The following is a 24,847-nucleotide window of genomic DNA, read 5'->3' on the forward strand; positions in this document are numbered from 1 at the left end:
GCTTTCACTGCTGAAACTGCAGCTTCTCTCTGAAAACAGTTTCTGCCTCTTCTGTCCTTTTTCACTTGTTTTCTTAGGAGAAACATCACCAAAGACTACATCTTCAACTGAATCCTGAGTTATGAACAGTGGGCTAGAACCAGCTTCTGAAAGAAAACAGGTATTAATATGGTATCCACAGCCACCAAAAATGTTTATTTCCTAAAAGTCACATGACATCTTACTGGTGAGAAGACTGGAAGCATGGCAATCTCAAGTTATCCATTAGGAAGTTACACTAGTATTAACAAGTTATTTTACTGGCTGCAAAGGCAATCTGCAAATAGAAAGTCATCTACTCTGATTCCTTGAAGTCAAAGACTTTTATGGCTTCTAGTTCTTTTCCCTGGGCCAACACCCAGCAGAGAGTAAATGCTACATACATGTACTAAAAGAAAATGCAAGTATAAGTAAAGATTGCTCTATTTTCTTTCCACAGCTATATTCACACATCCATACATCAAATTCTGTATCTCATTCTGGTTCTGAAAAAAACATATCATGTGTGTCTGCACAACACAGAAACACTACTTCATTTATGACACAGCTGTATTTAGAAAAAGCTAATTAAATTTGTCATGTGGAAGATATAAACTAATCTTATATTCACATTTCCTTAGGGTAATTGGGTGAATTTACTGCCTAGAAACCTGTGTTAGCTAGGCAAAAACCTCCATAAGTATGACAATTGTACTACATCAGGATCCCAGCAGAAGACCCAATGTACCATATCCACTGCTGGAGTTTGAGTCTCACATCGATGCTGCTTCTTGACCAGTCATCAGCTCTAAATTTCCAGAAAGGTTCTGGGCAACTTCTGGCCTGAGATTCAAGTCCTTGCTTTCAAGCTACACTGAAGCTGGACTACATGGCCATAGTCAGAGACAGGCATAAAAGAAATGAGCCTCAAGATTTGGCTTTTAAAGATCTGTAAGCCTTCCTCACGATAAATCTCCAGACACATAAATAAATTTTGTATGGCACAAAGACAACATACATTGCTCCAGGTTAGACACTGGCAATGAAAGCCACAGGAATAAAGAGACTTGTCCAAGATCAGCAAGGCTGGAGACCCTAATTCTCTTGGTTTTCTAGTACATTTCAACCTCAGAATTCTCAAGTTCCTTCTAAGTTACCTGTAAAGGATAATGGCAGAAAGGAAATGTTGTGCAAGATATCTGCACTTTGAATAAAGGTGGGTTTTTTTCTTTTCATAGCATGAAAAAGATTCCGAAACATTAGAGTACAACAAGATCAGGACTTTAGCAAGCTCTGTTTTGCCCAGTGACTCACCACCACTGCTTTTCCTTCCACTGCTATCAAAAATGCCAGATGGAACTTTCACAATACTGTTACCCCAAGGAGGTGGGTCTGTTGGATTATGAGTTTCTGTATTCAGCTGTTGCTTTTCATCAGATGTCTCAGTACAAACCTCTACAAGAAAGTCATTATGAACTTTAGTCAAATTAACTAAATAACTTTGTTCACACTGTTACAGAAAATATAAAATCTAACACTGTTCCTTCACGTAATTACAATCTAGAGGATCTGGCCTGCTTAGTACTGAGCATTTCCTGGAAATAATAACCAGACAAATGACAGCAGACAGTACTATGCAGAGAGTGCTTAGCTGTTTGTGAGGTTAGAGCATATGCTGATTTCTTCCCTTGGTGTTTTTCAAGTAACCCAAGTAGAGCAGGAAGAGCAGTTCTAAGATTTTCATCTAAGGCTGCTAGTTTAATGAGAGCTTTAGAAGGCTAAATTCACATTAAGAATCCAGTAACAAGATATGAAATATTCAGTAATGAGAAAGCCACTATGGCAAAATCTGGATAGAAGGCAGCAGATGACTACTTTCTACAGCTGAGAAGAGTTTCTAGGAAGCACTAGTGCCTTTTAGTAGGTCATTGTACATCTGAAAAAAAAAAGGTCAAGTTTTCAAATATACAAATGAGAGGAATGGAATTCAAAATACTGTCTGCCCCAGCACTGGTCCAATTTTTTCCATCTATATTACATTAGGATAATAAAAGCTTATTTCTACCTATATGTAATCCATTGCTATTATCTAGGGCACAGAAGCAGTCCATCAGATTTCACAGTCATATTTTAACCTTGGCAACATTATGAGTTCAATATATTAAGTGTTTATGGTAGTCTAATGCAATTTATTACAAAAATCCTTCATCAATGTAAACATGCATACTTAACCTCCTATTAGGTCTTCAGCTTTAGAAGAAAAACCTTTCTCCACTTGTGTTTCAATTGCATGAAGACTATCCCCATCACCTCTTAAAAGTTCATCCTTTGATCCATAGCCCTGGTCTGACTGACCACCTGTTTGAAGAAATATAAACATATCCCTCAGATCTGCTTTTTTTTTTCATAAATCAGTTTTTCAGTAAGAACAGAACTGAAATTAGTTTGTTTCACATTTTGTTCAGCCAGAAAATTTCATAGCAAAATCACCAAAATGCCTAACCTGTGCACCTATCTACTTGATGACTGTGACAGCAGAGATAATCAGGCTATACAATCCAAATTTACTTTTCTAATTATCATATTAAATAGAAGTTATTCCCCCAGGAACACTGCAGTGAGTAACTACTTTTAACATACTGTATCTCCTTTCATTCATTTCCCTTCTCATTAGCATGAAATATCTCATTGCTGGGCAAGCTAAACTCTAAAATGCATCTACAGAAGAACTTCAGAAAAATTCAGCAGTAACTGAGCAAGCTTCTAACAATGCCTGCATCCCTGAAAAGAACTGCACCATAAACTGTGCTACATCTCTGTTCTATAGTGGAAAATAGAAAATGCAATAGAAAAAGTAAAAATATAAACTTTTTTTTTTTTAAATAAAAACCCTGTTCCTCCACAAGACTGGTTAAACTTGACAGCTGTAACTCGTTCTCAATAAATAAATAGTAATTTTTAAAAAATCCTTTATAGCACTCCAAAAAGTCTGCCATAGGAAACAGTCTAGAAAGACACTCTTTTCTCTGTTATTACCCAAAGTGCTGCTGCATATGCAAAAATTCAAAACTACTATATGGGATGTATCCCACAGCACGATGTTAAACAGGATAATTGATATGCCTTAGAGTACCTATTAGAATACATGACAGTATTTAAAATACCAAAACGTAACTTATTGAGTGTGAGAGGTATTAGGAAGCTCCACAAAACTTGAGTGACAGATATGAATTATCTACAACACATATTATTGCTGTTTACCAACAAAGAGAAAACACGTAAAAAAAGAATTAAAGTTAAAATTTTGAGCAGCCATCAATTACTCCTTTTGACTACTATAGGAAAAATATTTTCTATAGGCAAGTCATTTCTTATATTCTTCGGTCTTTATTTTTTCCTCTATCATCATTTAATAACATTAGTATCCCTGCTTTGCACAGAAGCAAAAACACCCTATCAATAAATGTGTGAATTACCTGCAGAAGTAACATTCAAGGGTAGAAATAATGCACACGTGCATCCAAGGCTTCACACCATGTTAAGTCTGCACCCCACACCGTGATAGCCAAGGACAAATGCGGCACCCAAGAGACAGCAAAGAGCAAAAAGCAGAGCACAAAGAGCAGAGAGAAGGGAAATTCAGTAATCTAGGAAGGCATATCAGATGAAGCACAGGAATAAGACTCAAAGTTCTCTTTACAGAAGGGCCAAAGATATTAAAAACATGAAGAGTGTGCAAGAACCATTTGTACATTAAGTTTTGAAGTACACACAGAGAGGAAGTTTAGTTGAGACTGTGCACAGGTAGGATGTAACCAGTACTAAAGCAGATACAAAGAACCATGAATTCTGTCCTCGCATCTCAAGTGATTAACTTCCTGCATGCGCTCTTTTTACTCCAGTTTGAAAAGTGCACACCCCATTTAAAGGCAGAGTTTTTCTCCAGTTTACCACCTGTCTTTTCATTCCCAAGGTGTCTCCTATAGACTATATGGCAAGGTTCTGATAATTGCTATATTTATTTTCAAGTTTAGCAGCTACTATTAAGTAGCTTGAATATGGCATTTAAAAGCACAGTTTACTGTAAGCAAACACAAGATACTAATTCCAGGAATGCCAATTAGGCCTCTCTACCATCAAGAAGCAACATTTTAAAGCATCATCTTCTAATCACCTCAGCAGCTTATACTCCTTTAATGCTGAGGAAAGGTTTTACGCATATAGACTATTCGTTCCATGATTAAATGACAATATTCAAAATGAACACATGCATATGTCAGAGGCTTTGCACTTTTTCTGAAGATTAGCAAAAAAGCAAGGTTCATGAGACCACAGCAAGAAATTTATTTTAACATGACACTACTTCTGCAACGGTTTGCTCTAAAGCAGCAGCATGATCTGCAGTAGAGAAGTTACGTTCACACTACTGTATTTCTTTTTATTTACCTAGTTTCACTCCACACTTGATTCTCCACAGCCTTAAGAGCAGAAGGTGGCAGTTGTGGAGGGGAAATCAATGGGAAACTAGAAAATGTAGCCTTTTGTGGGACTGTTAGTAGTGAAACCCAGCAGAATCTAGTACCTGTGCTAGAGTGATTATCAATGGAATCAAGCCTGACTAAGTCACTGATGAAGAGAGTGTGCTCCCCACTGCTAGCATCATTAGAACTATCCACGCTACCGTGGCTCACCACGTCCCCATCACTTCCACCCGTGGCACTCCGTGGAGCTAAAGACATGAACGAGAGCTGGTTAGTAAGAGCAGATTTAACTTCAGCTTTTTAAATAAATCTAACCTCTTCATACAACAGTAAATAATTTTGCTTGCATACGTAATGAGAATACGAAATTGTAGCAACACAATTCAGACAACAGTATGCAAAAGAAATTCTAAGACTGTTTCAAGCATCAAGCTGGCAATTATAATTTTTATACCCTGGAAATTTCCACTTGTAAGAGCCACAGTGTTAGCTGCAACCTATTAGAAAGCATGTCATGCTCTACTTCACCACATATAAATAAATTTAAACCAGCTTATTACCTGGTATCAGAGGTACTTGTGGGCTCTGCGTTGATTTCTTTAAGCACTGCCTAAACTGTGCTGTGCCACGAACCACATTTCGTACCTTTGTCCACAGGAACGTGCCACTGCGGTTACTGCTAGGCCAAGGAGACTCTAAAACTGCCTGCAAAACCAAGCATTGCAATAACAAAAACAGTAAGAAAGTTACACTAAGAAACACAGTACAGTGAGAAGCCTTTTTTCCCTGCACTTGAAAAAGGCACTTCCTGTCAGCTATGTGAAAGACAAATGTTTGAGTTTTTACAAGCTGCTCCTTTTTATGAGCTGTTCCTTTTTACCCCATAGCTCTGGATACAATATCTGAGCAACAACAAACAATGGATCAAGATTTCTTTAAGTAAATAAGGAGGGTTTGTTCTTACTGATATACTTTGGTAAAACAAAACACCACAGCAGCACCTCTTTTACTACTGCTTTACACAGTCTACTTTACTAAGAAGTTTCATCAGCATATCACAGGAATTTTGGAAGCAAGGAAAAGATGGGGAGGTTACTTCAGCTAGCCTAATTCCAGTATTCATCCATCTTGAATCCTGCTACCTTAAAGGATATACCAAGGAACAGGCAGTTTTGACATGCAAGCACTAGACAGGTTTTAAACCTTGGAAATGGAAACACTATAAATGAGTATTTCAGTAGAACTTTTAGTTAGCAAAACTACACAAAAATGTAAACTTAACAGTGCAGAACTGCACAGAGTAGATGCAGGGAATTATAAGCACATCCAGAATGCTTGCTTCCCCAGCAGAATCAGTAAACCCAAGTGAAAAGTTTGTAAGAAACAAACTTCAAAATTTGCTAAAGGACAAGGAGAGTAACAAAAGCAAGGGAGGCACTGGACCAGTATCCCTTGTCAAGACTTCTCTTACCTTATTGTAATAACCATAGGTGATGGCATTTGGCTGTATTCCAGCATTTTTCATTTCAAAGAGGACTCTCACAGCCTGAACAGGCTGACCCCACAGCCCACAGAGCTGCATTACAACTCTGTAGCAGACCTGACGAGACAGGGAAATGCATAAATGGGCTGACGATAAGGATTTGAAACAGCTTAAGCTCTTCTCCGATTTCCAGCGTTTACACATGTGAAAGGGAAAGCCATGTAAGAGCAGCTACTCAATGCATAACACTCCACAGTCAGAAGAGAGGGCAAAAATGAAACAGGAAATCACAGGAGCTGAAATAACATCAGCAGTCACATTGTTGAGAACCCTGAGTTTTTTTTCCACTCTGCTCTTCTCTTTGCGAAATAAAGGAGGGAAGGAAACGCCCACGCAAAAAGCAGGATAACCTGCTGCTGTGTGCCTGTGAGTACTACTGAAAGAATGACATTCGGCACACAAATCCATTTGCCCTTCAGTTCAGTAGGTCTGCAAAGCATTAATTCGAAGTGCATTTAAAAAATAGGGATATTCATGCAATTCCTTCTTGAAAAAGCCTGGGAGAAGGTTAGCTACACTAAGTTGGAGTACTTGACCCAGCTGACACTACACTGGTGATGAGAAAGGAAACTAATTTTCAGTCGGCCTAGTTAAGCAGATCTCTTTGAGATCATTTCAAGGTGGCTTTGAAACAGGTCAAACTGTAAGCATGTTTAACCTGGTGGTGGAGTACACTATACTTACACCTCATCTTCTATTCCATGTTTATGGCAACATTTTTTAATTCACACTTGCCTCGTCTAGTGGTTCCACCTCAGTTTTCCTCATTTTAATCAGAACATCGTACGCCTGCTGCAGTGCTTTGACCTTGGGATGTGCAACTCTGATGTAGGCTGGCAGGCAAATAAACCACAGGCTGTAACTATGACTGAAGAGACACTTAGCCCACTGCGGGGGGCTTACATAATACTTCTTAGCTAATTTATGGGCTGTTTTTATCTCCTGTAAGGGTGAAAAAAAAAAAACAAAAACCAGACAAAACATGTAACATCATGAATCTAGAAACCATTACTAACTCAAGATAGTGGCTTCTTAAAAGTAAGCATTTAATAATAACAGACAAACATTCAATTGAAGCTCTTACCTTCTTACCACTCTCATACTAATGCTCTCTACAAGCAAACACTAGCATTAGAATTAATCCTCCTTTTTATTAACTCCCTTCCCCACTCTAACATTAACTTTAATTTCCTTTTGTTTTATATAACAGCCTAAAGCTTAAAAATGGGGTTTACAATAAACTAATCTCAGACAGTATTTTATTTGCCAGCTTATTTTTCTTTCACAAGTGTCAGTTCTCAGTAGTTATAAAGACCTGACTTGTAATAACATTAAAGTATAAATAGGTAGACTCAACTGTAAAAAAAACCAACACCTTGGTATTTTTCCGTGTTCACACAGTGATTACAGTAAGGGCTATCTGACCTGTTTTGTCCTCTTCGCCATGAGTGCTGGACTATTTGAAATGCTGCTTCCAACTGGGTGTCTGCTGAAGGAGAGCTTGAGCTCCTGTGGCCTGTCAAACAGCTTGACATCTAGTCGTGGAAAGTTTTTATAGCTGTATAGATGATTAAAAATAAAATTAAACTAAAAAGAAAAAAAGAAATGCTTTTCACATACCTGCTGAATAGCAAGAAAGGCATACAAAGACAACTTGTGTGCAAACAACGGACAAAACGGAGCTTACAGACCCAGGGGGAAAAAAAAAAGAAAAAAGGAAAGAAGACAGCAAGATCCTTTTAGACTTATTCACAAGGATATGACAAGAAAGTGCCCTGGACACTTTAAACTCCACAGACAATGGAAACAAGGACCAGACTGCCATCCATATCATGAAGGTCAGGGAAGCACAGGTGATGATTATCAAGGACAACAGCTGGAAACCAAACCTTTGTGACCTCCAAGAGAGACAAGAAGAGGAGAAAAAAAAAAAACAAAAAAAACCACACACACACCCACCAAAAAAACTCAGATTGCCTAGAACTCCACAATTTCTGCACAGGGCTGAAAAACACTAAATGAAAAGAGTTTGAAAAGTGGAGTGGCTTCCAGTTCATCAGCTGCATATCAATAGTACTGGGCAGATCCATTACCCACCTCAACAGCCCCTCTGTGAAACAAAGCACACTGCAGTTGTTACAAAACACACAAATGGCTCAACCAGGAAGAAACACACTAAATAGATGTAGAAAAGTATTACTGTAGAGTTGGAAAGAAGTTATTGAAAAATTAAACCCCACATCCACATACCTTTAGACACACACATAAAACATTGACTTCTAGAGCTTCAGACTAGAGTCCAGGCATTTCCTATCTTTTTAAAGAGACTTCTGAACATTAAGACAAGCCCTGCACCACAATGGAACACCTGTCCTGCTTAAAGTCATAAGCACTATAGTTTCCCTACTTGTGGCTGTTTAACTTGTACCTGTATTTTGGCACTCGGTTCTGTCCATCATCAGCAGGAGGTTCTGGTGGCATTATGAACACTGTGTGTTCACTTTTTTGTGATTCATCAAGTTCAATCAACCGTGCATCTTCGACAGAATCTACATCAACCTGAAAACAGAGTTTGTACTCTGAGTACAGTCTGACTTTGGGATAAAATGTCCTTTTTAACATTAGCTAAGTTACTGTATGTAAAAAAGATATTTATACACACTGTATTTGATTTTATACATTAAAAAATATATATTTGTTCTAGTTACTCAAATATCAAAACCCCAGCCTTATCGTTCTGTTTTTATTTCAATATCAGATATCTCTAAACATTCTGAAGGACAAAGTACCTTCTCTCCTTTTTCTGTTCCTTTATCTGGAAAGAGCTGGGAAAAGAGAAAAAAAAACAACTGGTATTTCTTCTCAATTAAAAAAAAACTTAAGCAATTCTATTAAAGCTTATTGAAAAACTTACTGAAATATGAAACACTAAATTTTCATATTACTGTAGAACCAATTAATGTCTTTTTCAAATACTTCCTTTGCTGGAAGAAAATGCAGCAATCAGCATGCTTTTAGTCTACTGATATTGTCTACTAGATACAAAATCCTAAATCTATCAAAGGAAAGGTCTTTCATTTAGTTTAACTGATTAAAGTGCTGTTTAGCTGACATTTTCAATATGACAATTTGGATATGCAATTAACATATTAACAACCTGCAAGAGTATCAAATTATTAACAATATTAAACAAAGTTTACTCTAGATGCATCCACCATGCTCAGCAGGCAGAAAAACAAAAGCAAATAAACTGCACACACTTATATTGTGGTCTGTTTACAAGTGTTAATTTGTTTGGAATTAATACTGAATCAAAGACTCATTCTGTGAGAACTTGGTATGAAAATGAAGTTCCTGTCCAGAAAGAATTGCATCTATACCTTAAAAAAATGCATATAATTCTTTAGCTCCTAACTTTCATGTTGTGAACTCGGCATTTTACAGATGAAGCTTTAAATTCAATAACCAAAAGACCAGAACCATGCTGAAGACACTTCGTTTCAAAGAACAAGAATGGGTTACAGAAATCTCTCATATTAAATATGAGGCAATGAAAGGAGATCATATCTACATAAATCAATGACCAGAAATAGCGTACTAGGCATGGGTTTGTGTTTTCAGTTTAATTTCTGTGACAAAGAGCAACAACACAGATGACCACTGGTATGTAAATCCAGAACAGAGGGAGGGCTGTTAAGGGGAAGACATGGATGGCACTGTGCTGAAGCATCAGCTACTGGTACTTCTTATGTTATCTTACAGCTTGACATCTGACAGGGCTTTACTGAAAGGTCCTGCATCAGCACAGAAAATGACGACTGCAAGAAGATGAAAGAAGAAAATAACTCATCAATACCCACCAAGAATTCAAATCCCTCACAACATTCGCTGCAGAGGATATCTACCTTTACAGCTGAAAACCAGGACAAGAACACAAAATGAACAGAAACATAACTTATTAGTATTTCCAGACGTTTTTCACCTTTTCTATGCAGTCATCAAAAAAGGCCAAGCCGGTATCTTTGTCACTCACGAAACTGCACTCTTCAATAAAGCGGCTGAATATCTGCGTTTTGGTGAGGTGTGTGTAGAACTTCGTATATGCGCGGTCTCTGCTTTTTAAAAATCCTGGTTACAAAAGGATTTATATATTTATAAAAGGTTATATACAACTAAATACCAGTTAAGAGTTCATAAGTATTAACATAAATTGCCAACACAAAACATTTAAAGTGCTAATACAGAAACTATTGTCTTTATCAACAAAAACAATTACTTATCACTACTCAGTTTAGAAGAGGAAAAAAACAGCTTTTCTGAATAATTATTTTTCACCATTGTAATTAGTTTTCATAGTTAACAATACTTGCCTAATGTAATCTGCTCACTGTGTTTGTTGACTTTTTGTGCAAGAAAAGGGAGATGATTGTACAAAATCCTTGTACAAAAGCAGAAGTACCTAACAGTTAAAACAATACTAAAAAAACTATGTTTTCCTAATATGGACCTGAAAATTTTCCAATTTCCAAAATCCTTCCAAAACTTTGACCAAAAATCTTCTCAAATCTCTTTTCCAGTAATTTAAAAAAAAAAAAAAAAAAAAAATCAGCACCACCAAACAAAAGAACAACCCCAAAACAACACAACAAAAAACCCCACGCCTCTGACATTTTATCTAACGAACAGATAAAACTCACAAACGGATCTGAAAAGTTAAGGTGATGAGAAAAATAAGATGACATTTGCTGACTATTGGTTGTTTTGTTATGTTTCTGATCTCTGCCCCAGTCGCTGTGTATTTATCAAGAACATTACTCTGTTCTTCATTACTGGGCTTCAGGAATTTTTTTCCCTGTACAAATCGAGAAATATTCTTTCATTCCCAAAAGCTGCCCTTATGGATTATGCCATGCAGAGAGGGCATGATGCTACTGGAAGACAGCTTTTCTAGCACCAGAACTACCACAAAATGCCAGTTCTATGTGCATGTATCTGTTCTAATCAACTCTGAATAGTTTAACTTTATACAATTTCTATTATAAACATTGTCAAGAATTGTACAACCAAAAGGGAACTTTGACCCTTTAAAGTTAAGCAGCTTCTCAACCCTAAAGTTGTACCACTGCCAGTGCTGTCAGCAGCTGGTTTGCCTCACCCTTACCTTGATGATCAAACAAGGAATCAGCAGCAGTTGCTTTATTTGAAGGCGCCTGCGTGATTGGCTTGAGGAATGTTCTGTAACCCTTCAAAATAGATGCCATGAAACGGAGAAAAGCTTCCTGGATCTCCATCTCAAGTTCTATCATCTTCTTCTGCCAGGAGAAATCAGCCTCAATAGGAGTCATCTCTACTGCAGAGCCTTCTTGAGTCTTCCTGTGAACTAGCAAGAGAGACAATCCTATATTAAACCAACGTGTATTCGAACAGGTATCTTTTGCAAGACACTGAAGACAAACTTTTCTTTTGTCTATTTGCCCATAGTCAGAAGTGACAAACACCAGAAATTCTGTGATTATTTTCCAGTTGATCTGACCTGTATAAAAGGCAGGTTACCTCAAGAGTTGATTATTTTTCTAACTCATCTAAGCCCTCTGGGACATGAAACAATGAGAAGGATCTCAGCTGAGTTAATGTTATCACACACTCAACTGAATGTAGTCTTCCAGCAACATGTCAGCACAAATAGAGAGGACCATGTTTTCCCTGATCTGAGCATCTAAAAAGAAAGGTCCTGAAACTATTTTTCTCATCAAAACTCACATTTCAGTGCCTCAAAGAACAGAAACATGTAGATGATAATCAGAATTTACTCTTGCACTCTTAAAGAAAAAACATTAACAGTAGCAGGTACTGCTGAGAATTACAGTTCCACACTTTTTATTGTAACAAAAATATCAGTTATTATAATAGATATAGCTATATTTATATATAAATATTATATCTCTATTAAAATATTGCCAACATAGAAAAAAGCATCTGTCTAAAAAAGACCACTAGTTCTGCTCGAGGTAAAACTAGGAAGTAGTTCTATATTAGGGAGATTGCATGACATACCCTGCTGATAAAACCAAAGGAAAAATTTGAGGGTTTTTAAAATATTAAGTAAACACTAACTGAAAAAAAAAAAAAAAAAAATTATAGAAATCTGAGACAGGAACACCTGCCTCTTACTTAATGTCCTTTTCTGTTTCCATAGTTAACATATTTGATGTATCTTTTATATCCATGAGGCTATCATTGTCTCTTCCTCCATGGTAATGAAACCTAACATATTGTGAACCAGCTTACACTAAAGGCCCTATCCACAATCAGAAAGAAGCAATGCTTGAAAACTGTATGTCAGCTACAACTTTCCTCTCACCTGTTCAAGTCATTAGGCTGAAGATAGTCAGTTTTTCTTTTTCTTTTGACAAAATACTTTGTCAAAATTCAGCTACCTGATTATTTTTGTAGAAAAGTCATCTGAGATACTCAATAGTATCTGCACAATAGCTGAGATATTCAACGTTATTTTACTCATATCTTCTCTTCCTCTATTTTTGATTAGAACTGCGAATATTGTTTCAGGTCGAGGTCCAAATGTGCTTCAGCTGAATCTTTGTTTAAATGTAATTTAATCATGAGTAAAGGCTAAAAGAAAACAGAACCTTCAAACTTTAAGAAGTCACAGCACAGAAAAAAAAAATCTAAAAAAATAATTCATACCACATATGATGGAAGGAAGTTCTCACATTCATATACCAATTATAAATTCAGACCTGTAGGCATCTATCAGAAAATTCAGTGGTTTTCTTTGAATATTTACTTTCCCTGCTTTTGGCAGTTTCTGTTCTTAAACTTTGTCATTTTATTTTATATATTTCACCTGCTGCCAGCTGTGGGTGCAGTTTCTTTAAGGTGCTGAGCAGACATTTACATGGCTTCTTAGGAAACTGCTTCCAGTTGCTGCTTTTCTTATCATCCGATCTAAAACAGGGGAAGGAATAAAGGATATATAAAATACAGACCATACAAAAAAAGGAACAGGTTCCACATCCATAAGGTGCTTCATTTTCAGAACACAGTAAATAAAAAGTTGTTAACAAAACAAATTGTGTTACTATCCCTATTTGTCAAAATTTAAAAAATGGTAGTAACGCAACTCAGAATTTCATTTCCTCAGATACAGAAGAGTATAAACTGAGTTATGAGTAGAGTTTTACGCAGTCTGTATGGAGGACCTGCATTAAGACTTGATTTAGGCTTTTTACTTGAAGTTTTACTTAACTGAGTTCCCTTTCAGAATTGTTATCACTCTTGCTAACATAATTTAAGTACACTAATCTGTATATGATTACTGTGTAAAGTTCATATTACCAGAAACCTGCTATACTGCTTCTGATACAAATAAAGACAGTTTGGAATACAACGTGAATTTGTTACTGCAAAATGCTGGAAGACCAGCCTGGAAGCCTTATGGTCATCTGGTGCACTCTACCATGTCTATGGCAACTCAGTTCCAGCTTCAACAAGGGAAGCAGGGACTAGGAAGATACAGAATTCAGTTTGCAGTCTGAAAATTATGTGGTTGACTAAGCAATGGGGTAAACTGGCCTAAAGGGACGCTCATCTTTGTCAGAAGGACAATGGCTACAATGCCAGACCTTGTTTAAAGCAGCTGGAGATAAAGATACAGAGAGTAGGGAGTAAACTCTGAGAACTCCTACGTTTTCTTCTAGAATGCAGAAGGTGGGGGAGAATTGCTGTTAAAAGGGAGCACAAGCAGCCTTGTAGCCACAGGACCTAATTGGTTATTACTGTCTGAGCTGATGCTGTCACTGATTGCTTTGCCCTTTACATCAGTGAAATGTTTGTCCAATTATTGTTTGCTCAACTGGTGTTGACACAGAACTATCTTAGGAAGGAAGCCAAAGTTTCAGGAGTTACAGAAAAAAAGCATGCTTACGAATGCCTTTGCCCATTTTTCTCCTCCCCCCCACCCTCCAATGGCATGCCTATAAACAGTGTAAGTGGTACTGTTCCAAAAATGCAAGGGAAAAAAATCCTGCTATAAAAATAAAACAAACTCTCAAATCTTTGCCCTAAAACGGCTACTTTCCTTAACCAGATTTCAATGTTACTTTCACAAGAATAGCTGAAAACAAGCAAAAAAAAAAAAAAAAAGTATTAAGGAAAATGCTGAATGAATAGAAGGCCTTCAGTATTTTTTTGGCAGTAAATAAAGCTTCAGTCTATCATAAGGAAGATAGCAGCAAACTTGCTGTAAAAAGACACTCGACAGAAAGATATAGTAGAAAATACAGACTTCTTCACATGTTATTTTCCTCCTACGCAGTCTTTCAAAGGTAGCAATGGTACTGTTAAATGGTTTTACAGCTTAAAAAAAAAAAAAAAAAGCAGCATTGCCACAGAAATAAGCATGGGCAGAAAGAGATGTGGATAAAATAAAATGGAACATTAATCTTTATTCACTAATCACATAGTATTTAAGAATTCTGTATGATCTTCAACATGAAGTGCTTTATGGAGATTTAGTTTTACCTCCAAACCTCCAAAATTGAAAACTATCCTCATTTCCAGGTTAAAAACATTTTATGATGCAGGTAACAATGTCTCACATTTACAGAAGTCAAATTTTACAGATGCCAAATTCATCTAGAAGTCAAATAAGCATTACAGATGAGATATACGCAATACGGGCAGGCAAAATAAAAAAACCACAACACTGAACTGTTGAAAAAGACTTATAAGACTGTAAAAGAAGAAGTGCAGGCATCTTCAAAGCTGTGTGCCTTATAGAAGGTCATTCACTAGTAGGTTTTTAGTTCAGTAACCAATCCGTTTAAGATTGGTACTTGGTCTTTCTAGCAGTCATCCCAACAGAATCTTGATATCCTTATCTCCCTGCTAAATCCCATTTCTGTCTCCGTTATTCTGCAACCCAGTCTTCAAACTCCATTCAAATTATGAACAAAACCATTCAGGTATTTTTCACTGCAAATATCTTCATACACACAAGTTATCTTCCTTGAGTTTCTTCAACATGTCCTTGTTTCACAATATCTATTATAATTGTTATTTGGGTGGCATAATGCATGTACAGTGATGAAAATGCTTTTTGCAGTGTTTTTAATGGGGACCTGGGGGAAGGAATAAAAACAAACAAACCAATCAAACACAATCTGCCCCATTTTTTAACTATTTCCTTTGATGCTACTAATAAAACAAATCATTTCAGTAATGCAAAGGAAATATTTGCTTCATTAGATGAGGGATCATTTTGACACAATGAAAATCAGGAAAGCATTCAACTGACTCATAGATCCAATGTGTAATTCTAACTCAAGTTAGTAAAAACAAAAATCAATCGTTAACAAGTGGCATGAGATGAAGTTAAACTATTTTCACAATGCACTTTATTTAGTGATGTTCACCCTCATCTTGAACTATCTTAGAAGCCTCTTTCTGTTTGATTAATTTAATTTTAAATGGAAAGTAATTTCATACCTTTATGAATTACAACACCTGAAACAACTGATTTTAACTCTGTTGGTTGTACTCTCATTTAGATATTACAGAAAAACAGAACATTTACTCTGAATTAGCCTCTCCTCAAGAAGGCGTGGAGAAACTGTTCATGCAACACCTTCAATTTAAGAAGAGCTCCAAAAACATCAAGTGAAAATATTTTAGATTGAACATAGTTAAGAAACCAGATTTTGCTTGATTGATCTTACAAAAAATGTGGCCTCTGTAACTAAAAAAAAAATTTCTTTATTAACAGTAATATAAAAGTGTTGTGAGTCCAAGATAGCATCAAAAGCTGTCATGAAGAGTCCTGAAGCACTCATGTTCACACCAACAGTCACTGAACACAGGTGAACCAAATACACAACTGGTATGTCAAGGTGAAAATGGAAACAATAAGAAAGTGGGGCAGAAAAAAAAAAAAAATTTTATAGGCAGCTGACCAATGCTGGCCCTTAGTTTAGCAAGTTTTATTTTGCTATGAAACATTAGGAATGAGAAAAAGAACAGAGGACAGTAAGAAACAAATCACGTCGGATAAAACAGTGTTCAACAGATTTAACTCTTGAGCATTTCAGCAATCTCTCCATCTACACATAAATGTAAAAACAACTCCATAGAGCTTACATGTACACCATGTTCGTGTCTAAGTCAATGCACACGATGTCCTGAGGTGGATCGTAGAGATCAAAATATCGTGAATCAACGCCAACAATAAAGGGCAGAGGTGCGTTGAGCACGGTGGCCAGAGACAAAGGGCAGAGGGGGATGTATGGACATTGCCACTGAAATGGAAATATCATCTGAAGGAAAAAAAATCAAATCAAACCAACGCATTAAAACAAGACAACACTGTAAAATACAAACCAAGAAGTTATATGCAGTTAAGTTAAAATGAAATTGCTAAAAGCCTTGTAACATTCAGAAACAACTCGTCAGGTTTGACTGCATATTTACTGTGCATCTCTTAATTATCTATGAAAAAATGTTGATTATTCTAATAGTTGTAACAGTGAGACGTGCTAGGGCACATTCACTAAATGACATTGCTATGAAAAATGATTATTTAGTGCACCAACCATTTTCAGTTGAAAACCCTTGTAACAACAGTGGAGTCTGAACTGATTTCTCTCACTTCTGTACAAAACATTTTGTACTTACAGCTACCACAGCTTCAGCAACTCCTGTCAGCACAGCTGGTCTAAGAGAATGGAGGAGGATCTTGCCTTCTAGTAATACAAAGAGTAACAGAGTGGCACAGTTTTCCGGTCCAAGATTCATTAGCAGAGTGCTGAAGTTTGCTCCGCTAAGGAGTGGGAGGGAAGGGGAAGAGAATAAGAATGTTATAGGATTTAAATGAAGAAAATCTAAATCACTACTATCAAAGTTTTGACAAATGTTCAAGACCAGCTAGTTCAGTGGTGCTAATGTTATCACACATCAAACATCTACCTATCTATCCAATGGCTACTACCTCTGTAAGAGACTTGTATTGCCACAAAGTAATGCAGCCTAAATACAAATTCTGTTGCTACAGAAACGTACGCTACACCAGGCTGCTGCTGAGCTTGTGGGGTTTTTTTGGTGCTCTCTCTCCTGTATGGACAAGCATCTTCCCTTCATTACAGTAAAACAGATCTAACCGGTTAACAACCAACCCAAGCACAAAACACCAGTAGTTTCATATGATGGGTTACCTAAGGCAAAAAAACGTGAACTAGAGTATCCATTTCATCTTAGAAACACAGTATGAAATTCTAATACTAGTCAGGTAAAATCAATCCATCATTCTGATTCAATGTGATTTTAGTTTCTACAGTGTAGACTCTGTATCATTTGTCTGCACTGCACATATTTAGGAATTGTAATGATGTCTGTAAGGGCACAGGGGTGTAAAATGTGTTCTTAGAAAAGTGCTCACGTTACTTTGCAGTTTAGTGGCTGGCTGCAACTTTTCACTTTAATCACTATGTAATTAAACATGGGATTCTTCTGCATACAGGGTATTATATGAAAAAAGTTTAATAGGTGAAAAAAAATTACAAGATAATAGCTTTGGTTCTAACTTAAAAACAAACCAAAAATCAACGAAACCACTTAAACAAAACCTGATGTCACAATCATAGGGAGCTCCTGCCCAGAAGATGTGGGCACTATCCACAGAGACTGCACCAACCATCCAAGAAAAATACTAATTTTTAGGTATAATTCTGAATTTCTGCAATGTTCACACACTCAGTTGCAGTGACTCATTTCATGTACCTCCTTGATGTGAATGTCCTTTTTTGATCCACAAAGAGAGGAAAAGAAAAAAAAAGATAAACACTCCATCCATGCATTTAAAAAAGAAATTTGCTTACTATACGAGTTCAAAAAATACAAGTAATTCAGATAGATATATTTTTTTCCTCACAGCCTCCTTCTTCTTTCTCTAGAGTTCCTACAATAACCTGGCAATTCATCTTTATTTCAGGATAATTAGTGATATTATTCTTCCACAAAGGACAGGTCTATGTCAAAGACAGCACTGCATAATATTATAAATACATACGGAGCTTTCTGTTTATAAGATCTAATAATGTTGCATTAATATTTGGCTTCCTCCTATGACTCACTCATATTTGCCTCTGAATTTTTTAAGAAGCATACATTTATATGACTGATAACGATACCTTAATGGCAACGGTGTAGAAACTGGCTGAGACAATATTAATGCATCATGGGCAGAAAGCTGAAACAGATAAAGTAGTATGTGAGTGATATGGACAGGTCCAAAGTTACCACAGTATATATAATATTACAATATAAATGTATATCCATAGCCTCATAAACTGTGTGGGAGACAGAGTCACAACGTCACAGAAGAGGTGCAAATCAGAGGCACTCTTTGGGACTTAAGTTTACTAAGTCAACAGAGCTTGTATTAGTCACTGAAATGATCCACAGAAGTTACAGGAAATGGTGACTCATTGTTGAACATGTAACTCCTGCTAGGTGATTAAACAGAAAAGCACAAGAGAGAGTGCCCTGAGAGACTAACCTTTGACCCATAGTAGTGGGGGAACAAGTGAGAGAAAGACAAAGTATTGCGCACCCTCTATCACCACCCCCCTCCCCCCTGGCCAAGGTAATGCAAACAGTGCCTATAAAACAAAATAATATATGGCAGAAATTTCAGAAACGCAAGCAGGATACTGCTGCCATTTGCACCACCTGAAGTCTGGAACAGTCTCCTTTGTTAAGTTACCCCAGGTTTATGTCAATGGTAGAGAAGGCAACCCTTCCACTAATATAAGCTATCTCCTCCCATCTCCCTTCCAGCAGATACATGTTCAAAGCTGAGTGAAAAGCCTAAAGGAAGAAAGCAGGGTTTCCAAAGGAAGAAAGAGGGTTTGCCATTATTGTAGCTAAAGATAGACGAAAATGTTTTGCTTACCTGCACAAGAATTCTTGGCCTTTGTGGTGAAGGGAAAGGTATATTGTGCATAAAATGGGAAATGTGCCTGAAAGGAAGACAAGATGTTACAAAACCAGCACTGGGGACTGATCAGGGACAGAAAAGAATGTTAATCACATTTTGGAATTACTGTGGTTACACATTTTAGAAAGGTTGTTAATATTTCTTTACTGTTCTGGTGAGTTTAATGGTCTGTTGAAAACTGAAACAAAGCAGCTCCAGTCACTCATATGTCATGTGTGAAAACTAATACTGGCAGCTTCAGATATGTATGTGAAAGATAAGAACACACTGGTATTTAAGCAAGCGATTTAAAATCCCAGACAGCCTAACCCCATTTTAGAGTTTCTAATGAGACTTAGCTAAGAGAAACTAGACAGGTCACTGCCTTGTGTCTAATAGTTGTGAAGGTAATATAGTATTTCAGCAAACTTTTAGGGCCATGAAAAGCATCCTCTATATAAAGTTTAAACACACACACAACCTGCATTAGTTGCACTGCTTGGAAACAGACACAGATACTCATTGCTAATGCACAGAGTCGCTGAGCTTGTATTTAGTAACCTCAAATGCAGGACTGCAAATGTAGCATATATCTTATATATCAGTCATTTCTGGTGTTTGATGTAGTTAAGAGAAAGGTAAACAGGCTGGACATATTCTAACAGAAAAGCCACAGTAAAATCCAGTTTGCTTTCCTGGCACAGCACAAGTCACTGCTGTGAAAGGGAAGCAGCAATAATTTCTATCGGTACAACATAAGCTACACAACGCAAGAAGAAGATGGAATTAATACACCTAAGTAAGTGTGACAAACAAATCATACGACTTATTGAGCTATCTTCCCACATTAACTTGAAAAATGTTTTGCATACTTTTCAATGGGAAGGGGATGAGGTCCAGAGACAGACAATTTATAGATGAACATCAGAAATTTTCGAAACGCGTCGAAGAAAGGCCAATGTGACAGAAGGCAGATGCATTTGTTGGAATTGATGGACTTTGAAGTAACCACTTTCCTCTCCACAGCTGTCAGAAGACCCAGCTGCCATTGCTGTTTTTCTGTCAGCAGCTCCCGGGGATATGGCTCATAAAACTGAATAGCAGCACCATAAACCTAAAAGATGAAGAAAAACAGCTGAGTAGACACAGTATTTAACAGAAGGTTGGATTAGAACTTCTGAAGCATTCTTAGGCCTTTGGTGTGTGCCCACACGCTATAGTGCTTTTGGTGGTAGCTTGTTAAATGGCTTTTAATTTATGTAACATAAGCAAAGTATCCTTATATATGCTTTGGATTCTTGCCCCTCTCTTCTTCTTTTTCATTGCACTTTCCTCAAAAAAGTATTCGTACTCAATATATTGAAAGGGAAGCAAACTGCACGCTGTGACAAAACGGTACATATTAACAGTCATGGTAAAAACCCAATAAACAAAAAAAACAACAAACCCAAACCGTCATTAAATGTTTGTGTTCAGTAAATTCCCCTATCGTTACCAGACTGAATTATTTTAGCTTTGACTTCACTCATTTTATCAAGCAAAACAGCTACTGACTTTTTCAGATATTTCTCCCCTACTTGTCATTTTCATTATTAGCTGAATTATTCTGGCAAGCTTAGCTAAAGGAAAACAGGGAAAGATCGATACTACACTATACATTGTCTCAGAAAAATACTGGCAGCTACTACATTCCTCCTTGTAAAACAGTGTTAATATATTGGAGAAAGACCTTTTTGTTGTTTGGAAATGGAGCACTAAATAAATTTCCCTGATAGGGGATTGAGGCAGAGTGGGAATTGAGCTATTATCACTAAGAGCCAAACTGCTCCTTATTAGTCACAGAGAGCTCGTCAGGCACTCAAATCACTTATTCCCTCTCAAATCACTTATTCTCTCCTGCAGTTCACAAGCACACAGGCACAGCTGGCAAGCTGAAGCAACAGCTGGGAGACCAACCACAAACAATGAATGGCCTCCTTGCTTCACCAGGTGCACCCACAATCCTGTAGCCTCTGCCTGTGTAGCACAGACACTGATGTCAGCTGAGTCATGCAGAACATTTTGGGGGCTCATGTGTGTTGGTGGCCTCATACAGACTCAGCAGACGGCTGGTGTTCTGAATCTATCACTTCATGTGAAGTCAACAGCAACACTGGTCTCAAGAGCTCAACAGTTCTTCAGAGTCTTTCATGTGCTACCCCTCTCAGCACATACTTTTGCTCTCCCTGCCTTGCTGTTTTCTGGTAACCATATTTCTATTCACAGACATAGATCTCTACAAAGCCCAATTACATCAATTCACACAGAAGTGGCTTTTACAGTAACCATAGGAAAACTACTTCAACATTGCTAACAGACATGGTGAGTGAACATCTCTTTAACATGCAGGCTATATTTCCAGTCCCAGAAACTTCTTACTTGAGAGAACAGAGAAATCCACACGCTGTGGGTTTTGGTTTTGTTACGTGTATGGTTCAGCTCACTTGGGACTGAAAAGCACACACTCTTCCAGCTATTTCCTGTTTTGGTTTTCTTCTGTCTTACATGAAGGCTTAAGAAATACAATTTCATCAGGGAAATATGTAATGAATTATTTTGTAGTATTTCTCAGATACAGAAGAACCAATGTCTATTTTTCTTCACAGCAGCCATCTGAACTAAAAGCAACAACCAGCCACAGTGTGGATCCATACCTTTTCTGCAGAGGAACAGGTCAGTACAAACGTTGAGAAAACTGGTAGTGGATATTTGGTTTGAGGGTCCCAGCACTCAATAGTAGCTCCCATAGGAAGGCAGAAGAGAGGTACAGATTCCGACAGTGGGAATGATTCATAGTTCTCTTGAGGATATCTGAAAATTAAGCCTTCAAAAGAAAGAAGAAGAAAAAGTAAGTACATTTGCTCTGCAGGCCCTAAATAACATAAGCAATATATTTTACACAATATGCAGCAAAGTCTGTTGGTTGTCTGCACTTAATAACTGAAGATTATATCTGCAGAAGAAGAACGTCTCTCATCTGACAGTAAGAGTAAGTTATACAAGTAACAATCATTTAAAAATTTTTTCAGTATGAGTACTGAAAAACTCCAGTAATTGCTCAAAAAACAGTATGTGGTAAAAACTAGTTATGATTCTTACTTTATACCAATTAGGAATTACCTGTACTATTTAAATGTGCCATTGGAATGGATTTAATGACAAATAAACTCCTATGAAGACAGTGATAACTTACCCACTGTAAAAACAGAAGCAATACCTAAACTGAAAATAGGATGAACTAGCTGTCTGTCCCCATTCTCTGCTAATCAGTTAATATGTTAAATTTAAATAATTTATTCAGCTTTCAGAATATATCTAACTCTTTTTGGTAGAAAATAGGGACACTAGCACTCACTTCACTATCTATGCTTTTCACTTCTGCTTGGTACATTATACCTTTCAAAGAAATTTGGTGCACCTAGAGCTTAGTAGAAACTCTTTTCAGAAGTTTTTTTGAACTTCCTTAGGAAAAAAATAAATCTGTAGGAATGCATTAAAAAACAAACAAACAACTAACTTATAGAAGCCAGATAAAAGAAAATACTTTTTGTCACTTATTGTTCAGAGTATTTTCCACTCTCCTCAAATAAGAAACAGGTGAATAGTGATAGAACTGAAGGGAATAAACACATTTAACTTTCAAATTAAATTAAAGATGTTTCATTAGCTGTGAGACAAAAGAAAAATGAGTAATATTGAAAGGAATTTTACTCCTCCTCCATCATCACCAACACAAAAAATATGAAGTCTTTTGTTACACCTGAAAAGCTTGCTAAGTTTTCTACTGAAGCTCCTAAACTACCAAACCTGTCATGATAAGAATCAAATTAATACAGAACAATGCTATTCCTATAAAGGCTTTTTTTTTTTAATTCTCTGGGAAAATGTGAGGACAGCAATAAAAAGGCATTACAGGAGTTGACTTTAACTGATTGGCTCCAGGAACAGAATTATGACAGACAGCATTTAAGCTTTTAAAATTATTTCATTTCAACAAGACATTTAAATCCTTCTGTTAGTGTATTTAGACAGTCTGCTTCTAAAATTACTTACCAGCTTTATATGCTAGAGAGTTAGAAGCTGGCACAGACTTCTTATAACAAAGGTATACACTGGAACCCCACTGGAAGACACAAGTTTCATCTTAGAATCAGCAAAGATGACAACAGGCAGCAGAGAAATCAAGTATAAGCATTTGAATATACTCCCACTTAGAAACAAAGCAGACATTTAAATAAAAAGTATTACAGAATAAAATGACTGGTTGGCTGCTGAGTTCATGTAAATCACGAAATCGAGAATTCATCCTTCTCACATATTTTAGAGATTACAGGATTTACATAAAATAATCTTCACACCACCACACTATTCTGACTTATTCCAGCAGAAAGCTGAAGAAGATCACTTGGCATCTTTGCATTTTCTTGGTTAGTTAAAAGGATATTCTTATAAAAATCTCATCAGTGGAAGTGAAATACTAAATATCATCACCTGGCGCGTTTATTGTACTTCCATAAACTGGTGATTTCCATACTGGTTTTGCAGTTTGTCTAAATACACTCTACCATTCAAAAAAGATTCCTTATTCTAGCCTGAGTAAACTAAATGCAAAATAGACTAAATAAAAGTGAACTGACTGTAAAAAAAGCAAACTAAGAAAGTGTAAGCAGTAATTATCATTCTTACATGTCTTAGTAACATAGGCATTACTAATAACTAAGAAAAAAGCATTTGTGATTCATCCTGAGCATCAGCATCACCAAAGTGGGGGGGTATAATTTAAAAAAAAAAAAAAAAAAAAAAGTCCATCACAACACTTTTAAATAGCACCTGGACACAAATATGCAAACTGCAGCAGCAAGTAATCAGTCAGAAGCCGTACTTCTTAACACCAAAGAGCAATAAAACTGACAAAACTGAAGTCTCACGCATGGTATACAGAATGAAAGAATTATGATGTAGTGATAGAACACAGTTATCAAAAGTGCTAGGAAGAGTTCAGAGAGGTACTCCTTTGGGTTTGTTTGTCCAGTTTTAAAAAAAAAAAAAAAGACTCAAGCTTTTAAATACTCACCATACCACAATTTAAATTCTTATCAACTTTGCAAAACGTGTGAGGTGGGGTTTCTCCTTTGCTGGTTACAATGACACAGATATCCGTCACTGCCAACGAGTTCTGAGGCCGCACGGCAGGAGCCCTGCGGTACGTGATGAAGATGCGCTGCGAGGAGGCTGAGCTGTTGTTAACGTTGGCGCAGCGGCCGTAAGGCGTGGCCTGAATCACCTCGCAGCCCGAAATGATGCGTTCTTTCCCTTCATACAGAACTCTGCAGGCAAGAAGGAAACAAAGGATCAGGCGCCTTCAAATACGTATGAAGTTACTTGGAAAAATTCACAGATACTGGACATCCATTAGCACCCTGTATCATTGCAACGTCCCGACAAGCATCTGATACGTTGCCATTCATCATGCACAGCTTGAGGCAAATAAACTGTTCAGAAATATTTATATGCTACAAGAAATCACTGTGGGAACAAATCATAGTCATAGAAAAATAAAATCAAGCCACACTGGAAAGGATTTAGTTACAGAATTAGCAGGCATGCTGCACTATCAATGAAAAGTAGACACAATGAGAGCTTTATATTGCTTGCACACAAGATATGCAATTATTTCTTAGAAATTATTTCCACCACTAAAATGTCTGGAAAGTCATTTCAAGGTTGCCTTTTTTTTTTTTTTTTTTTTTTTTTTAAGTATTTTTTTGCAAAAAAACA

General features: G+C 36.9%; 1 protein-coding gene across 1 annotated transcript in view; it reads right to left on the minus strand.

The window, feature by feature from the left end:
• The window catches only part of LOC103776996 (DENN domain-containing protein 4C-like), a 46,860-nt gene that overhangs the window by 15,646 nt on the left and 6,367 nt on the right, over positions 1 to 24,847 (minus strand). Inside the window, 20 exon segments of the mRNA XM_008944530.1 lie at positions 1 to 143; positions 1,336 to 1,473; positions 2,251 to 2,376; positions 5,060 to 5,204; positions 5,971 to 6,099; positions 6,778 to 6,984; positions 7,468 to 7,600; positions 8,471 to 8,601; positions 8,832 to 8,867; positions 10,025 to 10,170; positions 11,204 to 11,422; positions 12,908 to 13,008; positions 16,198 to 16,373; positions 16,732 to 16,876; positions 18,243 to 18,301; positions 19,007 to 19,073; positions 19,903 to 20,144; positions 21,724 to 21,893; positions 23,123 to 23,192; positions 24,144 to 24,396. The exon segment at positions 1 to 143 is cut by the window's left edge and continues 24 nt beyond it. Of these exon segments, the coding sequence (XP_008942778.1) occupies positions 1 to 143; positions 1,336 to 1,473; positions 2,251 to 2,376; positions 5,060 to 5,204; positions 5,971 to 6,099; positions 6,778 to 6,984; positions 7,468 to 7,600; positions 8,471 to 8,601; positions 8,832 to 8,867; positions 10,025 to 10,170; positions 11,204 to 11,422; positions 12,908 to 13,008; positions 16,198 to 16,373; positions 16,732 to 16,876; positions 18,243 to 18,301; positions 19,007 to 19,073; positions 19,903 to 20,144; positions 21,724 to 21,893; positions 23,123 to 23,192; positions 24,144 to 24,396 (2,836 nt within the window).

This window comes from Merops nubicus, unplaced genomic scaffold (assembly GCF_000691845.1).
Source record: "Merops nubicus isolate BGI_N331 unplaced genomic scaffold, ASM69184v1 scaffold32957, whole genome shotgun sequence".
NCBI classification, from domain to species: Eukaryota; Metazoa; Chordata; class Aves; order Coraciiformes; family Meropidae; genus Merops; species Merops nubicus.